At 37.3% G+C, this 16963-nt stretch overlaps 2 protein-coding genes across 7 annotated transcripts in view; one reads left to right on the plus strand and one right to left on the minus strand.

Annotated features, from left to right (window-relative positions):
- KRIT1 (KRIT1 ankyrin repeat containing) overlaps positions 1–13175 on the minus strand; it is a 40976-nt gene extending 27801 nt beyond the window's left edge. The window contains exons 1-5 of one of the 5 annotated variants that reach the window (XM_060632438.3): positions 12840–13175; positions 7619–7722; positions 6522–6681; positions 2213–2305; positions 997–1126 (exon numbers count right to left, since the gene is read on the minus strand). In XM_060632438.3, coding sequence (XP_060488421.1) covers positions 997–1126; positions 2213–2305; positions 6522–6681; positions 7619–7720 — 485 coding nt within the window. In that variant the 5' untranslated portion in view covers positions 7721–7722; positions 12840–13175. Of the gene's footprint in view, positions 1–996; positions 1127–2212; positions 2306–6521; positions 6682–7618; positions 7725–7877; positions 7977–12691 lie in introns of those variants that run through there. The other 4 variants (XM_060632437.3, XM_060632436.3, XM_060632439.3 and 1 more) reach the window with 4 other exon arrangements.
- A 75-nt stretch (positions 13176–13250) lies between these two features.
- The window catches only part of ANKIB1 (ankyrin repeat and IBR domain containing 1), a 142502-nt gene continuing 138789 nt past the window's right edge, over positions 13251–16963 (plus strand). Inside the window, exon 1 of one of the 2 annotated variants that reach the window (XM_060632433.3) lies at positions 13251–13746. The gene's annotated coding sequence lies outside the window, so the exon portion shown is untranslated. The remainder of the gene's footprint in view (positions 13747–16963) is intronic. The other variant, XM_060632431.3, reaches the window with a different exon arrangement.

The following is a 16963-nucleotide window of genomic DNA, read 5'->3' on the forward strand; positions in this document are numbered from 1 at the left end:
TAGGTTCAGTCCCCACATGGGGCTCTGCACTGATAGCATGGAGCCTACTTGGGATTCTCCCTCTCTCTCTGCCCTTCCCCCACTCGTGCTCTGTCTCTCTCAAAATAATTAAATTTTAAAAAATGCATATACCATTATAATAAAACGCCTTTCAAAAAACATGAAGTACTTTTAAGATCTGAACCATTGAGATGTAGGTGACATTTGCTCTGTTGTTACAGAAAGACAAAGGCATGATAGGTTTAAACAACTTGTCTAACTTACTCTTGTCTACTCTCACTCAGAGTAACTCAATACTAAATCTGTCAGAACAACTCGAGGAGCCATTTGGCCCAGCATTAGGGAAAACAGAAAGAGAACTTCAGTCAATTGCGTATTTAACTGTTTAAAAAAACAACTTTTTTTTAATGTTTATTTTTGAGAGAGACACAGAACACAAGCAAGGGAGAGACAGAGAGAGGGAGACACGGAATTCAAAGCAGGCTCCAGGTTCCCAGCTGTCAGCACAGAGCCTGACACGGGGCTCGAACCCATGAACTGTGAAATTATGATTTGAGCTGAAGTCAGATACTTAATCAACTGAGCCACCCAGGCACTCCTAATTATTTTTAAAGACATAATTAGTTCTATTGAACTACTGCAGTGGAGGAAAGATGGAAATAAGAGATCTCGTATAAAAGTAGGAGGGAAAACAAAGGCAGTGGTTAACTCAACTTGAAAATTAAAACAAAAAAACAAAAAAAAACCCAAATCTAGTTTTAAATCAAGGAATCTTAATCCTTCATCCAGGCAGTCTTTGTCATTTTTGGAAAAAAATTAGCCCATTGTAAGCAAACCAGGAAAATCCTGTCTTTGGAGCTTTTCATTTTTATATTTTACTTCAAAAACTTAACATTGTGTTACATACATATTATTTGCTTCTGTTCTAACAGAACTAATTTCTACTATGAAGCTGTATTTGGCTTATTAAAAAATATTTTTAGTGGTATTTCTTACTTATCCAAGGCTATTAACATCCTTGCTGTAAGTGTAGCAAAGTGACTGCTGGATTCACTACAGACTCGCATAATATCTTGTAAGCAGTAAAAAATTGGGCATCCTGGAGTATATGTATATTTAGTATTATCTGAAAAAGAAAAATGAATAATGTCATCACATATAAGGTTTACAATAACATATTTTTCATTAAAAAAACAGTTAAGTGTAACATGAATTGTTTTAGATTTGGATTTAGAAGACCTTGATTAAACTGATGACCAGTTCTGTGACCTTATCCACTTGGAATTAGAAGACCTATATTCTTAGAGGATTGCAGAAGTTGTTTCCTTGTTTTCTTCCTTAACAATGTAGCAAAACTCTGATTAATAACATTTCCAACACCATTTAAAATACTGTACTTCTTAGTCTAAGTATGACTGGGAAAAAATATATACAATTGGAATGCCAGAGCTGGCTAATAAAATATGTGTAAGTACTATGTTAGCAGCAGGCTGATGGCATATCCCCACTGGGTCATTAATTTATCATCAGTATTATTACTGCCTTATAGGAGAGTAGTACTCTAAAGTTTCCAAAGTGATCTTCACACCTAATACCTTAATTAATTCTTCCAGCACAATGAACTTGGGTAGGAGCAGATACCCATCTTACAAACAGAGCTGAGGCTTAAAGAGGTGATTTGCCCAAGAGCACAAAATTAGTAGGCTACATGTTCTGCATTGAAATTTAGTAATTTTTCAATTATTCCAGGATGTCAAGGGCTCAAATTTTTACATTTGATCTAAAGTCTTTAAATAATACCGATACTGTTTGTTGGGCAGAATATTTTAGAACTGTTATTAACACCTTCTTATGCCAGATAGGTCCTGATGATAGTCTGTTAATTTTCCAAAATAATGAAATATCTATTTCTAGTCATATCCTTTGAAAAATCCCTTATAACCTGAAAACTTTTTATTTCAATTATGGCTTCCTTCCTCACTTCTGTATTCTATTTTTAAAACTAGAAACAAAAACATTACTGTTTAGTCCAGAAGGCTGAATATTACTTTGAAATCAAAACATCTTTTTTTAAGTTCTACTAATTTAAAAATACGTATTTTACAACAATATTAGAATAGTAACTATGAATATAAATTCCTAAATTCCTCAGGAGATTTTAACTTAGTGTCTAAAATATATAAAGATCCATAAGGTAAATCTTAGACTTTACCTTTGACAACTGATGGAACAATAAATAATGCTGCTTCTCTGCCAATTTTCTCTCCATCCAGAGGAAATTTCTTCATTAGGACCACTCGTTTTCCTAACCATTTGATTAAAAAAAAAAAAAAAAAAAAGGTCTTTTAAATTTTATAAATTACCTTGAGAATTAGAAAAAAATACTTTAATTCCAATGTAGTTAACATCTAGTGTTGTAGTAGTTTCAGGTATATAATATAGGAATTCAACAATATCATGTATTACTTAATGCTCATCAGGATAAGTGCTCTTAATCCCCTTCGCCTATTTCACCCATACCCCCTAGCTACCTCCCCTCTGGTAACAACTAATTTGTTCTCTATATGTTAAGATTTTGTTTTTTTAGTTTATCCCATTTTTTATTTTTTGAGAACTAGAAAATTTTTTAAAAGGCAGCATTAAAAGGAGTTAAAATATAAAAACAGCCAATTTTATTATATGCCCTAATGAAAAATTTTAATCCTGATAATAATGCAAATTATTCTGTGCACAATCAACCAGTAGATTCATGGTCCTGGTCTTGACTAAAAGAGAAGCTTCCTATGTATAGCAAAGAAAACTGTCCTGCTAAAGACTGACAGAGCAGCTGAATAGCAAGGCACCCTGCAGTCAAGAGCCATATACAGTACTTCCTCATTCAGCTGAGATACAGATGGGAAGAATTTTACTATGATCTCAGGTGGATAAGGAGGGTGGTATATGTAAGTTGCAAAGTCTTAAAGCTAACACTCAACCTCCACCCTCAATGTCAGTGTTTATTAAAATCTGATTGGGCTACAAACTACTACTGTATTCTGAATTGTAACCTCCATTCTTAGTGTTTTTCCAGATTTGGCCACAAGGGGGCTATAAATAATAACCTACAAATCGTGCCCTCTAAAACCTCTCATCTGGACACCTTTGCCATGATTTTTGTCAACTCTTCCAATTTACCCACTCCAAGATACAGAAACTTGTTCCTGACCCAAGTAGGAAGACTGACTGGATACCTTCTATGGACAGGTAGATAATCTAAGAGTTCAAGCAGCTTCATTTATTCACAAAATACTGGAGTCAATATATGTGATTATTATAGCCCCCAATTATTTTACAAATTGGACATGTGTACAAAATATAAGTGTTACATAGAGGGTAACATCTAATAAATTTCAGAGGCAATTTCTTTTGTCTAGCTTGAGGTCCTGTCCCACTTTATCTTTCCTATTTTGCTGCATCCCTAAACCCAGTTCTGATCCATTGTTTAATTGCGTACTTTGCAAATGATAGATGTAATGATATCTGTTGTGGGGAAAAAATAAAAGCACTGACTACAAGTTGGGAAATGAAGGTTCTAGTCCTAACTCCTCCACTAATGGGAGTATGACCTTAACGAGTACTATCCTATGTCTGCATTTCCATTTTACAGATGTGAAGATGACCATATACCAATTCACAGGACCAATTTAAGAATTTCATTAAAGGCCACCTGGGTGGCCCAGTCAGTTAGGCATCCAGCTTCAGCTCAGGTCATGATCTCTCCATTCCCGAATTTGAGCCCTGCATTGGGCTCTGTGCTGATAGCTCAGAGCCTGGAGCCTGTTTCAGATTCTGTGTCTCCCTCTCTGTCTCTGCCCTGACCTTGCTCATGCTCTGTCTCTTTCTCTCTCAAAAATAAATAAACATTAAAAAAAATTTTTTTAAGAATTTCATTAATAAGTAGGTGTGAAAGTGCTTTTATAAACGATATATAGCACTGCACAAAAAATTAAGGTATAACCACTGCTATTATAAAGTCTTTGTGATTTACATGTGATGCTTGTATAAGGAATCCTCTTACTCTACAAAAATATTTCATATATTTAGAAAACTCAATACAAAAAGTATAGTCAGGATGTGGTATGGCTTATTATAACTAATATAACTAGCTGGTTAAAGTTCGCCATTTTAATTTCTCTTATTAAAAGCTCCTAGAGGCGCCTGGGTGGTTCAGTTGGTTAAGCGTCCAACTTCAGCTCAGGTCATGATTTCACAGCTTGTGGGTTCAAACCCCGCATCAGGCTCTGTGCTGACAGCTCAGAGCCTGGAATCTGCTTTGGATTCTGTCTCCCTCTCTCTCTGCCCCTCCCCTGCTCATGCTCTGTTTCTCTCTCTCCATTTCTCTCTCTCTCAAAAAATAAACATTAAAAAAATTTTTTACATCTCCTGGAAAATCTTCTAAAAGCACTACCCATTTCTCTGGGCCAGAGGACATCTTTGTTAACAATGACACCACTCCATCCCCCTTCTGGGTGAATGGATGGAGTGGCAGAGTATGGCTAATTCACATAACAAATTATGACTCCTCTGTCTTAGCTCAAATATGTGATCTGGATATATGTCTCAGGAATTTGATCTCAGGATCAATCCTGATAATTACAACAATTTGGCAACAGTAGAACAAGTCTAGATGAAAATTTATCAGAGAAGTTCAAGACTAAGGTAGAAAAGACTGACAAATTTGTGGCGTCCAAAAAGAGCCTTTTATGTGCCTTCATCACCAACAAGGATAGTCCCCTTTTTAGCTAAGATCAATTTCTAGATCATTTTTTTAAAAAATCAATCTGATGATTAGGGAAAGGAGATCTCTTTAAGGGACTTAGAATATGTATCAGAGATCTATAAATTTATGCAGTAACTTATTATAACTGAGTTGTAAGGCCTTAGAGCCTCTACCCTTCAGGCCCTCTTAGGGAGATTACCTATTAGAAAGGTAAAATATGGGAGCACCTGGGTGGCTCAGTTGGTTGAGCGTCTAACTTTGGCTCAGGTCACAATCTCATGGTTCACAAGTTCAAGCCCTCCGTCGGGCTCTGTGGAGACAGCTCAAAGCCTGGAGCTTGCTTCAAATTCTGTGTCTCCCTCTCTGCACCTCTCCCACTCATGCTCTGTCTCTGTCTCTCTCTCAAAAATAAACATTAAAAAAAAGGTAAAATATGGTGAATAATACTCTAAAAATTATGAATCAGAGGCTTACAGTTCAACTGTCTCTAGACAACAAATACCCAAAATAACTAATAACTGAAACCACAGGATTCAACCCTATCTCTGCAACATAAATAGTCTCTTTACTGAAAACAGATGAATTAGACAATTTCTAGACAGAGTAACAGAAAAAAAAAAAACACTGCATAAGCTTTAAAAAAAAAAAAGGCACAGAGAGGTATGCCTTACCTCATCAACAACTGTTTTCAACAGCTGTTTGACTGAAATTGGCTTTAGCTTCTTAATAATAATGCCTGAATCTTGGACATAGTTTATAATTTTTGTAACTTTTTTTTTTAAACATTTATTCATTTTTGAGAGACAGACAGAAACAGAGCATGAGTGAAGAAGAGGCAGAGAGAGACACACACACAGAATCTGAAGCAGGCTCCAGGTTCTAACCTGTCAGCACAGAGCCCAACATGGGGTTCCAATTCACTAACCACGAGATCATGACCTGTGCTGAAGTTGGACATTTAACCGAATGAGCCACCCAGATACCCCAATTGGTTAATTTTTAAACAGCTTCCTTATAAATAAAAATTGTAGTTCAAAGACACTTAAATTGAGAACTATATTTCTCGTAAAAGTGATTTGAATTTTCTCTTAGTTTTCAAGACACCCCTTGGTTTCCTATCTCTACTGAACAAATCATTAACACTGCAACTTATTTAAATATTTTTCAACTTAAAAGAACATTACAGTCAAGTTATTTCTTGAAGGGCTTTGCTACACCTTAAAAAAAGTTTTCTGAGTCTTTTTCAAGCTTTTTTCTTTTTTTTTAATGGAAAGGAACATAAAAAGAAATTGATTTTTTTTTTTTTTTTTTTTTAAGATTTTATTTTTGGGCGCTTGGGTAGCTCAGTCAGTTAAGTGTCCAACTTCAGCTCAGGTCATGATCTCACAGTTCATGGGTTCAAGCCCCACATCAGGCTCTGTGCTGACAGCTCATAGCCTAGAGCCTGCTTCAAATTCAGTTGTCTACCTCTCTCTCTGCCCTTCCCCCGCTCCTACCCTGTCTCTCTCTCAAAAATAATAAACATTTTTTTAAAAAATAAAAAATTTATTTTTAAGTAATCTTTAAACCCAATGTGGGACTCGAACTTACAACCCTGAGATTAAGAGTCACACACTCTAAAACTGAGCTATCCAGGCTACCCAAAGAAATTGATCTTAATATATTTTTAAAAATATCTTTCTCCACAACCAGTTGAAGGAAACTGTATTAAAAAAAAAAAAAAAAAAACAAAGAAAGAAAAGGAAAAGAAAAAGTTTCCTACCTCTGATACCCTGGTTTGCAGGAGAAATTGGTTTGGTAGTTTCTACTACATAATCCAATATGCCTTGTGTTACTTCACTGTTGCCTTGAAGTTTAGTTTCCAATAAAACTTTCTTTCTCTTTTTTTTCTGTCCTTCAATGGGAACTTCATGCAACAAAATCTTAGATGAGAAAAATATTAAAATTTAAAATAAAATTTACTTGCCCTAGATTATAATAAGCCAACAGTCTTTCTTAACCCTAGCTTCATATTAGAATATCCTGGGAAGCTTTTAAAACAATAGCAATTCCTAGCTTCATCCCAGACCTATTAAATCAGCATGTGTGGGGAGTGGGGCCCTGGTAGTGAAAGTTTTAAAGTTCCCCAGGTGATTCAACAGTACATTCAGGATTGAGAACTGGTAAGCCAGAGCATTACTGAAGCAGCAACCTCCTGAGAACCTCTGCAATATCCTTTAATAGGTTTCAGATAACTAACCTTAAGAAAGCAATTTAAGCTAGAGAAATTAGCTGGAGTTAGAAGTATTTTATGATGCCTAGAATCTGTCACATAGAAGAGATAATTCTGTTTTAGGTTTTGTTGTTGTTGGGTTTTTTTTGGCCTCAATCACGTTTATTAGTATATGTAATACAATTCCGGACTACAGAGAAGTAACTTAATTGCCTAAAACTTTAACTAAAGTTAAAAAGATATTTTAAAATGAACTGTTAAAAAAGAGTTCTTTGGGGAAATAACCAAGAACAATATTTACATTGGAACTTGGAATAAGCTGACTTTTGCAATGTTTTTTTTAATTTTTTAGAGTCATTTCATAAATTGTACTTTTTAAAAATTAAATCTATACATTATAAAGAAAACACAAATGACTGCCTTTAATATCTAATAATTTACACCTATCAATTAAAAAATGGTCACAAGGCATGCAACAGATAAGCAGACGGTGAGGAGCAGAGATTTTAGAAGCATCAGTTCTACTTTTCCAAGATCTAGGTTGTCAACCAAAATTCAGAGGATATGAGGAGACTATATATGTAAATGAAAATAACCAAAAATGACATTCAATGGTAGCAAATCAAATGTTAGTAACTTGTTCTCACTTCATAGGACTTAGCTCTGTATTCCCGAGAATTGAGACTGGCAGTATTCTTTGGACGAATAACAGCAACATATGCATCTTCTATGTTTTCTGGATTTCCCATTGCTTTATAAAACAAACAAACAGAAATCCTCTGAAATACTAAAAAACACATAATCAACATAATCAGTTTGAAAAACAATTTCAAAAATAACGTGTTTATTTTTCTATCTTAGAATATATATACTACCTAAAAGGCAAACCAGAGATGATGATCTTACCACTGAACTATTCAAAATCTTAGCTTATAATTTTAAGATTTTCTCATGTTCCTTTTTTCCTTTTCTGTGAAAAAATCTAATGGAGATAATAATTTTGTATGTCTAAACTGTGTAAGAATCTGCCTTTTGGACCTAAAAAAAAAAAAAAAAAAAAGATTATAAAATGTCTTATAAATACTAAGCAAATAATGACCTGAGATAATAATTCAGAATTCTACACACTTATTTTCTATAAATTACACCAGTAAATGTCATATTGTTAAAAGCTTGGAAGCTGGAAATAGGCAGTTGCCATTGACATTCTCTCCAAAATCTTTAGAAAGAACTTCGATATTTGACATTTGGATTAGCTAAAATATACCTTACAAATTTTCTTTGGAGATGCCTATTGCAGAATCAAAAACACTTGGTCAGTTGATAAAATCTTTCTGATGATGATTTAAGAATCTTTTCCACTTCCATTATCAATTCCCTAGATAACTCCAACTTTTTCTTCCAAATATGTATTTTACACATGCACATGCACATGCTTGTGTGCACACAGACACCTTTTCCCCAGACTAATTTAAGTATCCACTGGTGAATTTCCAAAAAGTATTTGAATTTCAAGCACTTTCTTGGTTGTTTAAAAAAAAAAAAAAGACACTGTGTTGTGAATACATTGTATAACATGTAGCATAATTACACAAACCTTTTTTTCTGTTAAGCACCTAAAAGAGAAATCAAGTAATCCTTAATCTTCTAGACACAATATAAAATAATCAATTCCTGTGCTTATAAACTTCCATTAAAAAAATGGGGAGGGGTACACCTGGGTGGCTCAGTCGGTTAAGCATCTGACTTTGGCTCAGGTCATGATCTCACAGTTCGTTGGTTCAAGCCCCACGATGGGCTCTATGCTGACAGCTCAGAGCCTGAAGCCTGTTTCAGATTCTGTGTCTCCCTCTCTCTCTGCCCCTCCCTCATGCGTACTCTATGTCTCTTTCTCTCTCTCTCTCCCTCAAAAATAAATAAACATTTTTAAAAATCTAGGAAAATGCTTTATTAATGCTCATAATTTCTCTGGAATATATAGTACTACACAGTCCACTCACCTTTTAAAACATAAACAAATGTGATGTAATTGAAAAAAGGCACAACCATGAGGGTTACGGTATTTTGTTTTTATATCATTTAATGTTAACATATCCTCCAAAGATTCTAAAAATTGATTTTCAAGAAATATTCATACTTGAATATTTTAAATACACACATTTTCAGTGACATGAAAAAAGAAAACAAAGGCTTAATTAAGTTAGGAAAAGAACAAAAGTTGTTAACATATCAAGGCAAAACTGCTAAGGCAGAAACACATGCAGAGGGACTGGAAAAGAATAACTTGAGCTAAAAAATAATAGAGAAAGGTATAACTACAGTTAGTAATATGTTTAGACTGAGTTTTAGATAAAAGTTCAAGTGACTAAGTATAGGAAATAGGTGACATTTTGTTATGGCTCGTTCTATTCTGAAAAATGCTTAGGTATAACTGATAATGTTCCAAGCGATAAGGTCTTACAAATATATAGAAGTGGTTCTCAACTAAGGGTGGTACCCTACCTGGGATCATTTGAAAGCATGTAGGGGCATTTCTGGTTTTCACTTTGGAAAAGGGGAGGTGTACAAATGCCATTTAGTCCCCATGGGCAGGCTTGTTACATTTCTTTGCTATTCCAGAAAGTTCTGTTTAACAAAACATCAAAAATACTTTTTTTTTTCCCCAAAGGAATGATTTTCTTTTAGGTTTATTTATGGGAGAGTGAGACGGGGGGGTGGGGAGGGAGACAGAGGTTTATTTATGAGAGAGAGAGAGAGAGAGAGAGAGAGAACAAGCTGGAGAGGGGCAGAGAGAGAAAGGGGACAGAGGATCCAAAGCACAAAGCCTGCTTGGGATTCTGTCTCTCCCTCTCTCTGCCCCTCCCCGACTCTCTCTCTCAAAATAAATAAACTTAAAAAAAAAAACATTTGCTATATTGAGTACAGATGAACAAACTAGAGCCTTTTACGCCGGAGAAGAAGAGAAGATTCAGTATGTGAATATGGGTATTGCAAATTTAGTAAGCAGAAGTCAAAGTTGACAAGATGACTTACCAGTTTACAAAGTACACGCTAGTAGAAATTACCAGCAGTGGAAACAAAAGCAAAAATGAACTGCTGGGACCTCATCAACATAAAAAGCTTCTGCAGAGTGAAGGAAACAATCAGCAAAACTAAAAGGCAACCGACAGAATGGGAGAAGATATTTGCAAATGACATATCAGATAAAGGGTTGGTATCCAAAATCTATAAAGAACTTACCAAACTCAACACCCAAAAAACAAATAATCCAGTGAAGAAATGGGCAAAAGACATGAACTTTTCCAAAGAAGACATCCAGATGGCCAAATGACACATGAAAAAATGCTCAACATCACTCATCATCAGGGAAATACAAATCAAAACCACAACGAGATACCACCTGACACCTGTCAGAATGGCTAACATTAACAACTCAGGCTAACAACAGATGTTGGTGAGGATGTGGAGAAAGAGGATCTCTTTTGCATTGCTGGTAAGAATGCAAACTGGTGCAGCCACTCTGGAAAACAGTATAGAGGTTCCTCAAAAAATTAAAAATAGAACTACCCTACAAACCAGCAATAGTACTACTAGGTATTTATCCAAGGGATACAGGTATGCTGTTTCAAAGGGGCACATGCACCCCAATGTTTATAGCAACACTATCAACAACAGCCAAAGTATGGAAAGAGCCCAAATGTCCATCAATGGATGAATGGATAAAAAAGATGTGGTATATAGATACAATGGGGTATTACTCAGTAATCAAAAAGAATGAAATCTTGCCATCTGCAACTATGTGGATGGAACTGGAGGGTACTATGCTAAGTGAAATTAGTCAGAGAAAGACAAAAATCATATGACTTCACTCATATGCGAACTTTAAGAGACAAAACAGATGAACATAAGGGAAGGGAAGCAAAAATAATATAAAAACAGGGAGGGAGACAAAACATAAGAGACTTCAAAATATGAACAAACAGAGGGTTACTGGAGGAGTTATGGGAGGGGGGGGATGGGCTAAATGCGTAAGGGGCATTAAGGAATCTACTCCTGAAATCATTGTTGCACTATATGCTAACTAACTTGGATGTAAATTTAAAAAGAAAATTAAATTAAAAGAAGTAATAAAACATTTCACTTATAAAAAAAAAGGAAATTACCAGCAGTGATCAGAAAGTATACCTTCATAAGTAAAAACCAAAAATTGGGATGTCACGTTATGTCTCTGTAAAATGTTCCTGAGACAGAAAATGATCCCCTTTCTTCATCCTTAAACAATGTTTCTCAATCTTTTGTTTAACTCCCGTCAACTTGAAATAACCAAACCAAGCCAAACCCACAAAATGTTTCTATTCACATAGTTGAAAATCACTGAGAAAGCATATTTTTTATCCCCACCAGCCAAAGTGATTTTATCAAGTTGTCCTTAGGTTTTGTTGCTTTCATTTTCTCAATATAACGCTTAATATGTTTTTAAAATAATGTGAATAACACTTACAATGCTTACTATGTACTAGACATTATGTTAAATGCTTTACATACATTAATTCATTGTTCCCCCCTAAACCTGATGAAATAGGTATTATTACTGTTATCCCCATGTTACAGGAAAAAAGCTGAGGTAGAGTAGCTAAGTTATTTGACCCTTCCCTATTCTCTTGGAACAATTCACTATTTTATAGCATTATAACGTTAAAGAGAAGAGATGGCAACTAAATTATCAGTAAGAATTCCTCCATAGGGATTTATTGACCATAGAAATCTCATCCTTTTGCTAAAAAGAGAGGAATTATTAATAAAGTAGAACAGAAAATAGCCATTGGTGCTACTTCTAAGTAAGCTTGCTTTCTCCTTGTCCCTCCCACCAATTCTAATCATCACTTATCAAGGTCAACAAGTGTCACTGATAATTTTCAAAGACTTTCTTTCTGTTAAGTGGCATTCCGTTCTGTAACTTAAGATATTTAATAATCTTCAAATTGCTTTTGAAGGCAATTACACTAAATATGGCTAATACAGAAGGAACTAAGTAATACTGACATTGGGAACCAAATGAAATCCTACAGTGAACACCAGTGTTACTTAAGGTTATTTGGGGGAGCATAATTTCATACATAGTGTACTAAATATGCTGTGTATCAGCTGCCACTATAGTTCTGCAACCCAATATTTAGGTGAACCAACTAACAGTAAAGCATGGTGTGAGGGCTGGAGAAGATAATGGAATGAATCGTTTTTATACTTTTTTGAAAACATATTTGAATTTTTGTCATTTCCCCCAAATAAGATGAGGCCACCAAGGCAGTTAAGAGACTATAGATTCAAAGAGAAAGAAGCATTTGCAAACAAATTGTGAAGGCGCACAAGTTCTCTAAGCGAGTCAGAAGGGAATGGGAGTGAGATCCTGAGTTAGGCCAGCTAGATCAATGATTTCTTTTGAAGATAAATACACCATAAATAAAAAGCAGAGAAAGCCCAAAGCCTCAAAAGATAGAAGTGTTAAGAGGTTAGATGAGCTGGAATGACAAGTTGTGAATCGCCTCCCCGAAATGACAAAAACAAAAACAAAATCTCCAACATTCTGCCAGATTTTTCCTCCGCCACCACCCAACGTCCACTACCGGGAAAGGACGTGCACGTCTCTTTGCTCAAAGAGCTGCCACCCCAGAAGTGGCTCTGGCCTCTTTGTTACTACTTTTAAGAAATAAATTCCTTGCCTGGAGAAACTAGATGTGGAGGTAGTTCAGCCTCCCACCTCTGTTTTCCCTCGCGGGAATCTGGTTCTCGCTCCTCCTCGTCTCACCCGTGCGGGCGGCCGAGCACTTCCAGGACCTCTACATTCAACTCACTGGGTGGGACAGTCACCTGCGGGGCGGGGTGCTGTCACCGCTTTCTCATTCCTCCTTCCTTCTCTTTCCCAGCAGCCAGGCCTAACTTCCTGTGACAGGAAAACCCTCCGTAGCCACCAGAAGCCTCCTGGAGTGTTCGGCCGCTCTTCCCAAAATGCGCCTCAAGCGCTCGAGTCTCTGGACTCGGAGAAACTCTTGCCGCCTAGTTCTTTACTGGCCTTCCCTCTACTCGGACCTCAGCACCATATCACACTCTCCCGAAAGTAAGGGTTTCCAGGTCTTCAAAAGCCTTTGATTTCCATATCGCCGCTACCGGGGCGAGAAAATCACTTCCGGGTTTATGCGCCTCGCAGCGTCGCGGTTGGCGACGGAAAAGCTTCCGGGTCGACGGGTTAGCTGCTGCCGTTCCTGCTGCTTCCCGCTGGGGCTGCGGGCTGTCTGGTGCTGGTGGTGCCGGCGGCTGGAGGACGGGGGTGGCAGCGGCCGGCACGCTAGCTGCTGAGCCGGAGGCGGGGGTGGGGAGGAGGGCGGCCCAGGCTGCGTGCGCGCGTGCAAGGCTGGAGCATGAGCCGGACTTGACCGCGAGGCGGAGGCAAAAGCCACCGCCCCCTCTTCCCCTCTCTTGAGTGAGGCGGCGAGGCGGCCAGAGAGGGATGGGGGGCGCCCGCCCAGTCTGAGCCTCGTCGCGGGTGCCTCCGTCTCACGCAGCGTTCCTCGCGGGCCTCTAGTGCGCACCCTCGGCCCCAGCAGCCTCTGCCCGGCGCACTCCGGCCGGCGAGGAGGGGGCACCCGCCTGGGTGGGTGGGGCGGGAGGGTACCTGAGGTCACCTGCTCGGCGCGAGAGGCTGAGGCGGCCACGGCTTTGGCAGAACTGCAGAGCTTCGGGGTCCACCTGACCCTTATCCTCAGCCCGGGAAGTAACCGTAAGTCTCAGCTTCACCATACGAATGTGTTTGAGATTATCTCAATCCTTTTTGGGCTCTGAGTTCGGCGCTGCCTAGTCCACGCCCTCCCGGGTCTCTTACAAATGTGTCTCCTTCCTCTTGTGGAGGATTGTACCTCCGCCTGTCCCCATCCTTGAATAGGCAACAGCCTCTGTTGGTCCCATGGGGCTTTTCTCCCAGTGAATTTGCAAGTCTCCGTGGCACGTCCCATCCTCGTCCAGATGCAGTTCCTTGTCCCTCTGTCCTCAAAGATCTGTGTTCTCCCCCTTTTTCTATCTGTATCCCAGACCTCGCAGCCTCCCCCGCCCATCCTTTCAGACGTGGAAAGCCACGGGTTGGGCAAATCTCGTGAGCTAGAGGGTCTTGAGTGGATGGGTGAAAGTGCTCTGTAGGGTTGTGATGGGTGGGGATAGGTGCAGATAGCTCTATTGGACCTTTATTTTTGCAGCGTCTGCCACCAAAACAAAAGGATGGGTCTCTCCTGGACCTTCATTCCTCACCGTAACTGTGTATAGGCTCTTTTCTGTGCATTACTGTTTGAGTCGCAGGAGATTGGAACTACAGCTGTAATTAAGCATCTCCTAAGGAGGTTTTAAGAATTAGTCTCAAAAGCTCTATTCACACGGAATTTGCATATTAAACAATCTTGTATTGGAATGAAGACCCTTTCCAGAAGAGCTTTGCTAGTAGATCTAAGAAATGAACGTAAAAACAAAAGTCTGATGTTTCAAATATGTTTTTTCATGTCTTTAATTTTTAGTGTTTTGGATTTACATTTAGTTCTGAATTTATGAAGTATGTGTTTGTGTTTGTTGAAATAAATTTTGTATTGGAAAGTTTTGCATTGTCAGTGATTAAAAAAAGTGATTTTTAAAGATCATGTCAGATTGTATTGGTAAGATATTATTTTAAGTCCTTAATTCCAGAGAGACCCATTTTTACTGATTTGGATCAGCCACCTACAGATATTACACATTTTGGCCCCTATGACCTTACTGCTTCTTAGTGTAAAAAATAAACGAAATGTTTATTTCCAGATTTCCGGCTAAGCATTTTTTCTCTTCAAAATTTAGTTTGCTTTCTAAACTGCCACTGCAGAACTTTCCAGAAATTAGATGAAAAAATAATTGTAATATTGTCAGTGGCCTTCATGCTTTTGACACTTTACAGGGCACTGCAGGAAGCAAATAATAATTTAAGAATAATTTTTCTCTGCATATTGCAGGTTCCTTGTTACTATTCTGTAAACTGTTCTGTGATGTAAACTGGTAGCTTTGTCATTTTTTTTTCCTGAAGACATAGTCATTTTGTTAGGAAAGGTAGATGTGTTTAATGATGATTTTTATTGTCGTTTTCAAAACCTTCTTCCAGCAATTGATTTTGGATTATTATTTGATTTGTAACTTCACATTGTTCACAGATTTTAGTTTGAAGTAGGCTCAGGAGATGTAGCTCCAGCTGTCTGTCTAGAAGTGTACTTTACTGGCTTGTTTCAGAATCAAGCACTGAGTGTATTATTAAAGACGTGATTTGCTTTGCATAAAATTGATCAGTTTCCAAATAAAAGTGAGGTGATGGGCCATAACTTAGAAAAGCCTTTTTTTTAAAAAAAAGTCTATTGATTCCTATTATCTTTGGAAATAGAGTGGGGAAGATAGGATTGTATTTTCGTATTATACTTTTCTCTTTGCCAGCTGCACTGAGAATTTAGAGTTTTCAGTATGAAAATGTTGCAAAACCTTGCAGATTGTGCCATCAGGATGAGCTCTAACAGGTGGCTGCTGAGACAAGGGAGAAAAGTTCGTTAGCTACTCTTTTGTATTCCGGTAGCACTGGTCACTTTTGACAATTGATTTTCAAGATGAATTTGTGAAAGTGAAATATGTATATTTACAATGTACTTGTAAGTAAAAGTTCCGAGGTAATTTTTCTGTATAAATAGATGGAAAAACTTGAATTAAGCTTATCTGATTCTCCTTGAATGGAATTTAGAAAATATTTCTCAGTGCCGTGGGTGCTTTTTCACTCTTTGAGGATGGATACAACAGTTATTTAGATGAAATTTAAAAATACTTTTCTTTTTTTATTTATTTTTATTAAAAAAATTTTTTTAATGTTTACTATTTTTGTGAGGGAGACAGAGACAGAGACAGAGAGCAAGCAGGGAAGGGGCAGAGAGAGAGGGAGACACAGAATTGGAAGCAGGCTCCAGGCTCTGAGCTCGCGGCATAGAGCCCAATGCGGGCTCGAACTCACAGACGGTGAGTTCATGACCTGAGCTGTAGTCGGCTGCCCAACTGACTAAGCAAACTAGGCGCCCCTAAAAATATTTTTCTATAATATTAGACTTCATATGTGACACATTTGCCAAAACAGACTTGAGAGTGACTCTGTTATTATTTAAAAGGCCAGTCAGAGGAGTTTCTATGCATGGTTCTAAAAATGTTTCTGTATTTTCTTTACTTTCTCAAAGTGACTTGCTTAGGGAATAGTAATTCTTGGACTGTAAGCTTATTTTTCAGACAATCTCAGGCTACCTCTTTTTTTCTTTTACAGATAACTTCCTTTCATATTCACTTCATGTCAGTAAACCTTTATTGAATGCCTACTATGTGTGCCAGGCACTGTTAGATTCTGGGACTACAAGTTTAAGTAAGAATTCCTTTCCTTATCGAATTTGTCAGTCTAGATTCTATCCATATGCCTTTATAGACATCTCTAATAGGTTTTGAAGTCACTTCACCATATTTCAGGGTTGTTTCACATCATTTCTATGAGAATAAACACATTTAATGCCATTTACTGAGTGCTTGACTCACACTAGCCACCATGCTAAATGCTTTATATACATAATTTCATTCAATTCGTATAATAGTCATAAGAAGTGTTTTATCTCCATTTAAAAACCATACAGATTCTGATTTATAGTAATACTGAATGTTGTTTTACTTGTAATATGCTAGATTCCTCTATCAGGAAAAGAAGTTGTAATATAGATATAGCAATTTTTAATTCTCTAATGCTTTGAATAGAAAAATTCTCATTTCATAAGGTATTAATATCTTTTATTTTCTAAAGCAGATGAGTTATGTACTATAAATATAATTTTCAGTAGTTATTGAAACCTTCGAAAAGATAATTTGGAAGTTCATTATGGTTAATCGTATTACAGATCTTCAGGTACATAACTTCTTTT

The sequence above is a fragment of the Panthera onca genome, chromosome A2 (genome assembly GCF_046562875.1).
Source record: "Panthera onca isolate mPanOnc1 chromosome A2, mPanOnc1 haplotype 2, whole genome shotgun sequence".
In the NCBI taxonomy this organism is placed as follows: domain Eukaryota; kingdom Metazoa; phylum Chordata; class Mammalia; order Carnivora; family Felidae; genus Panthera; species Panthera onca.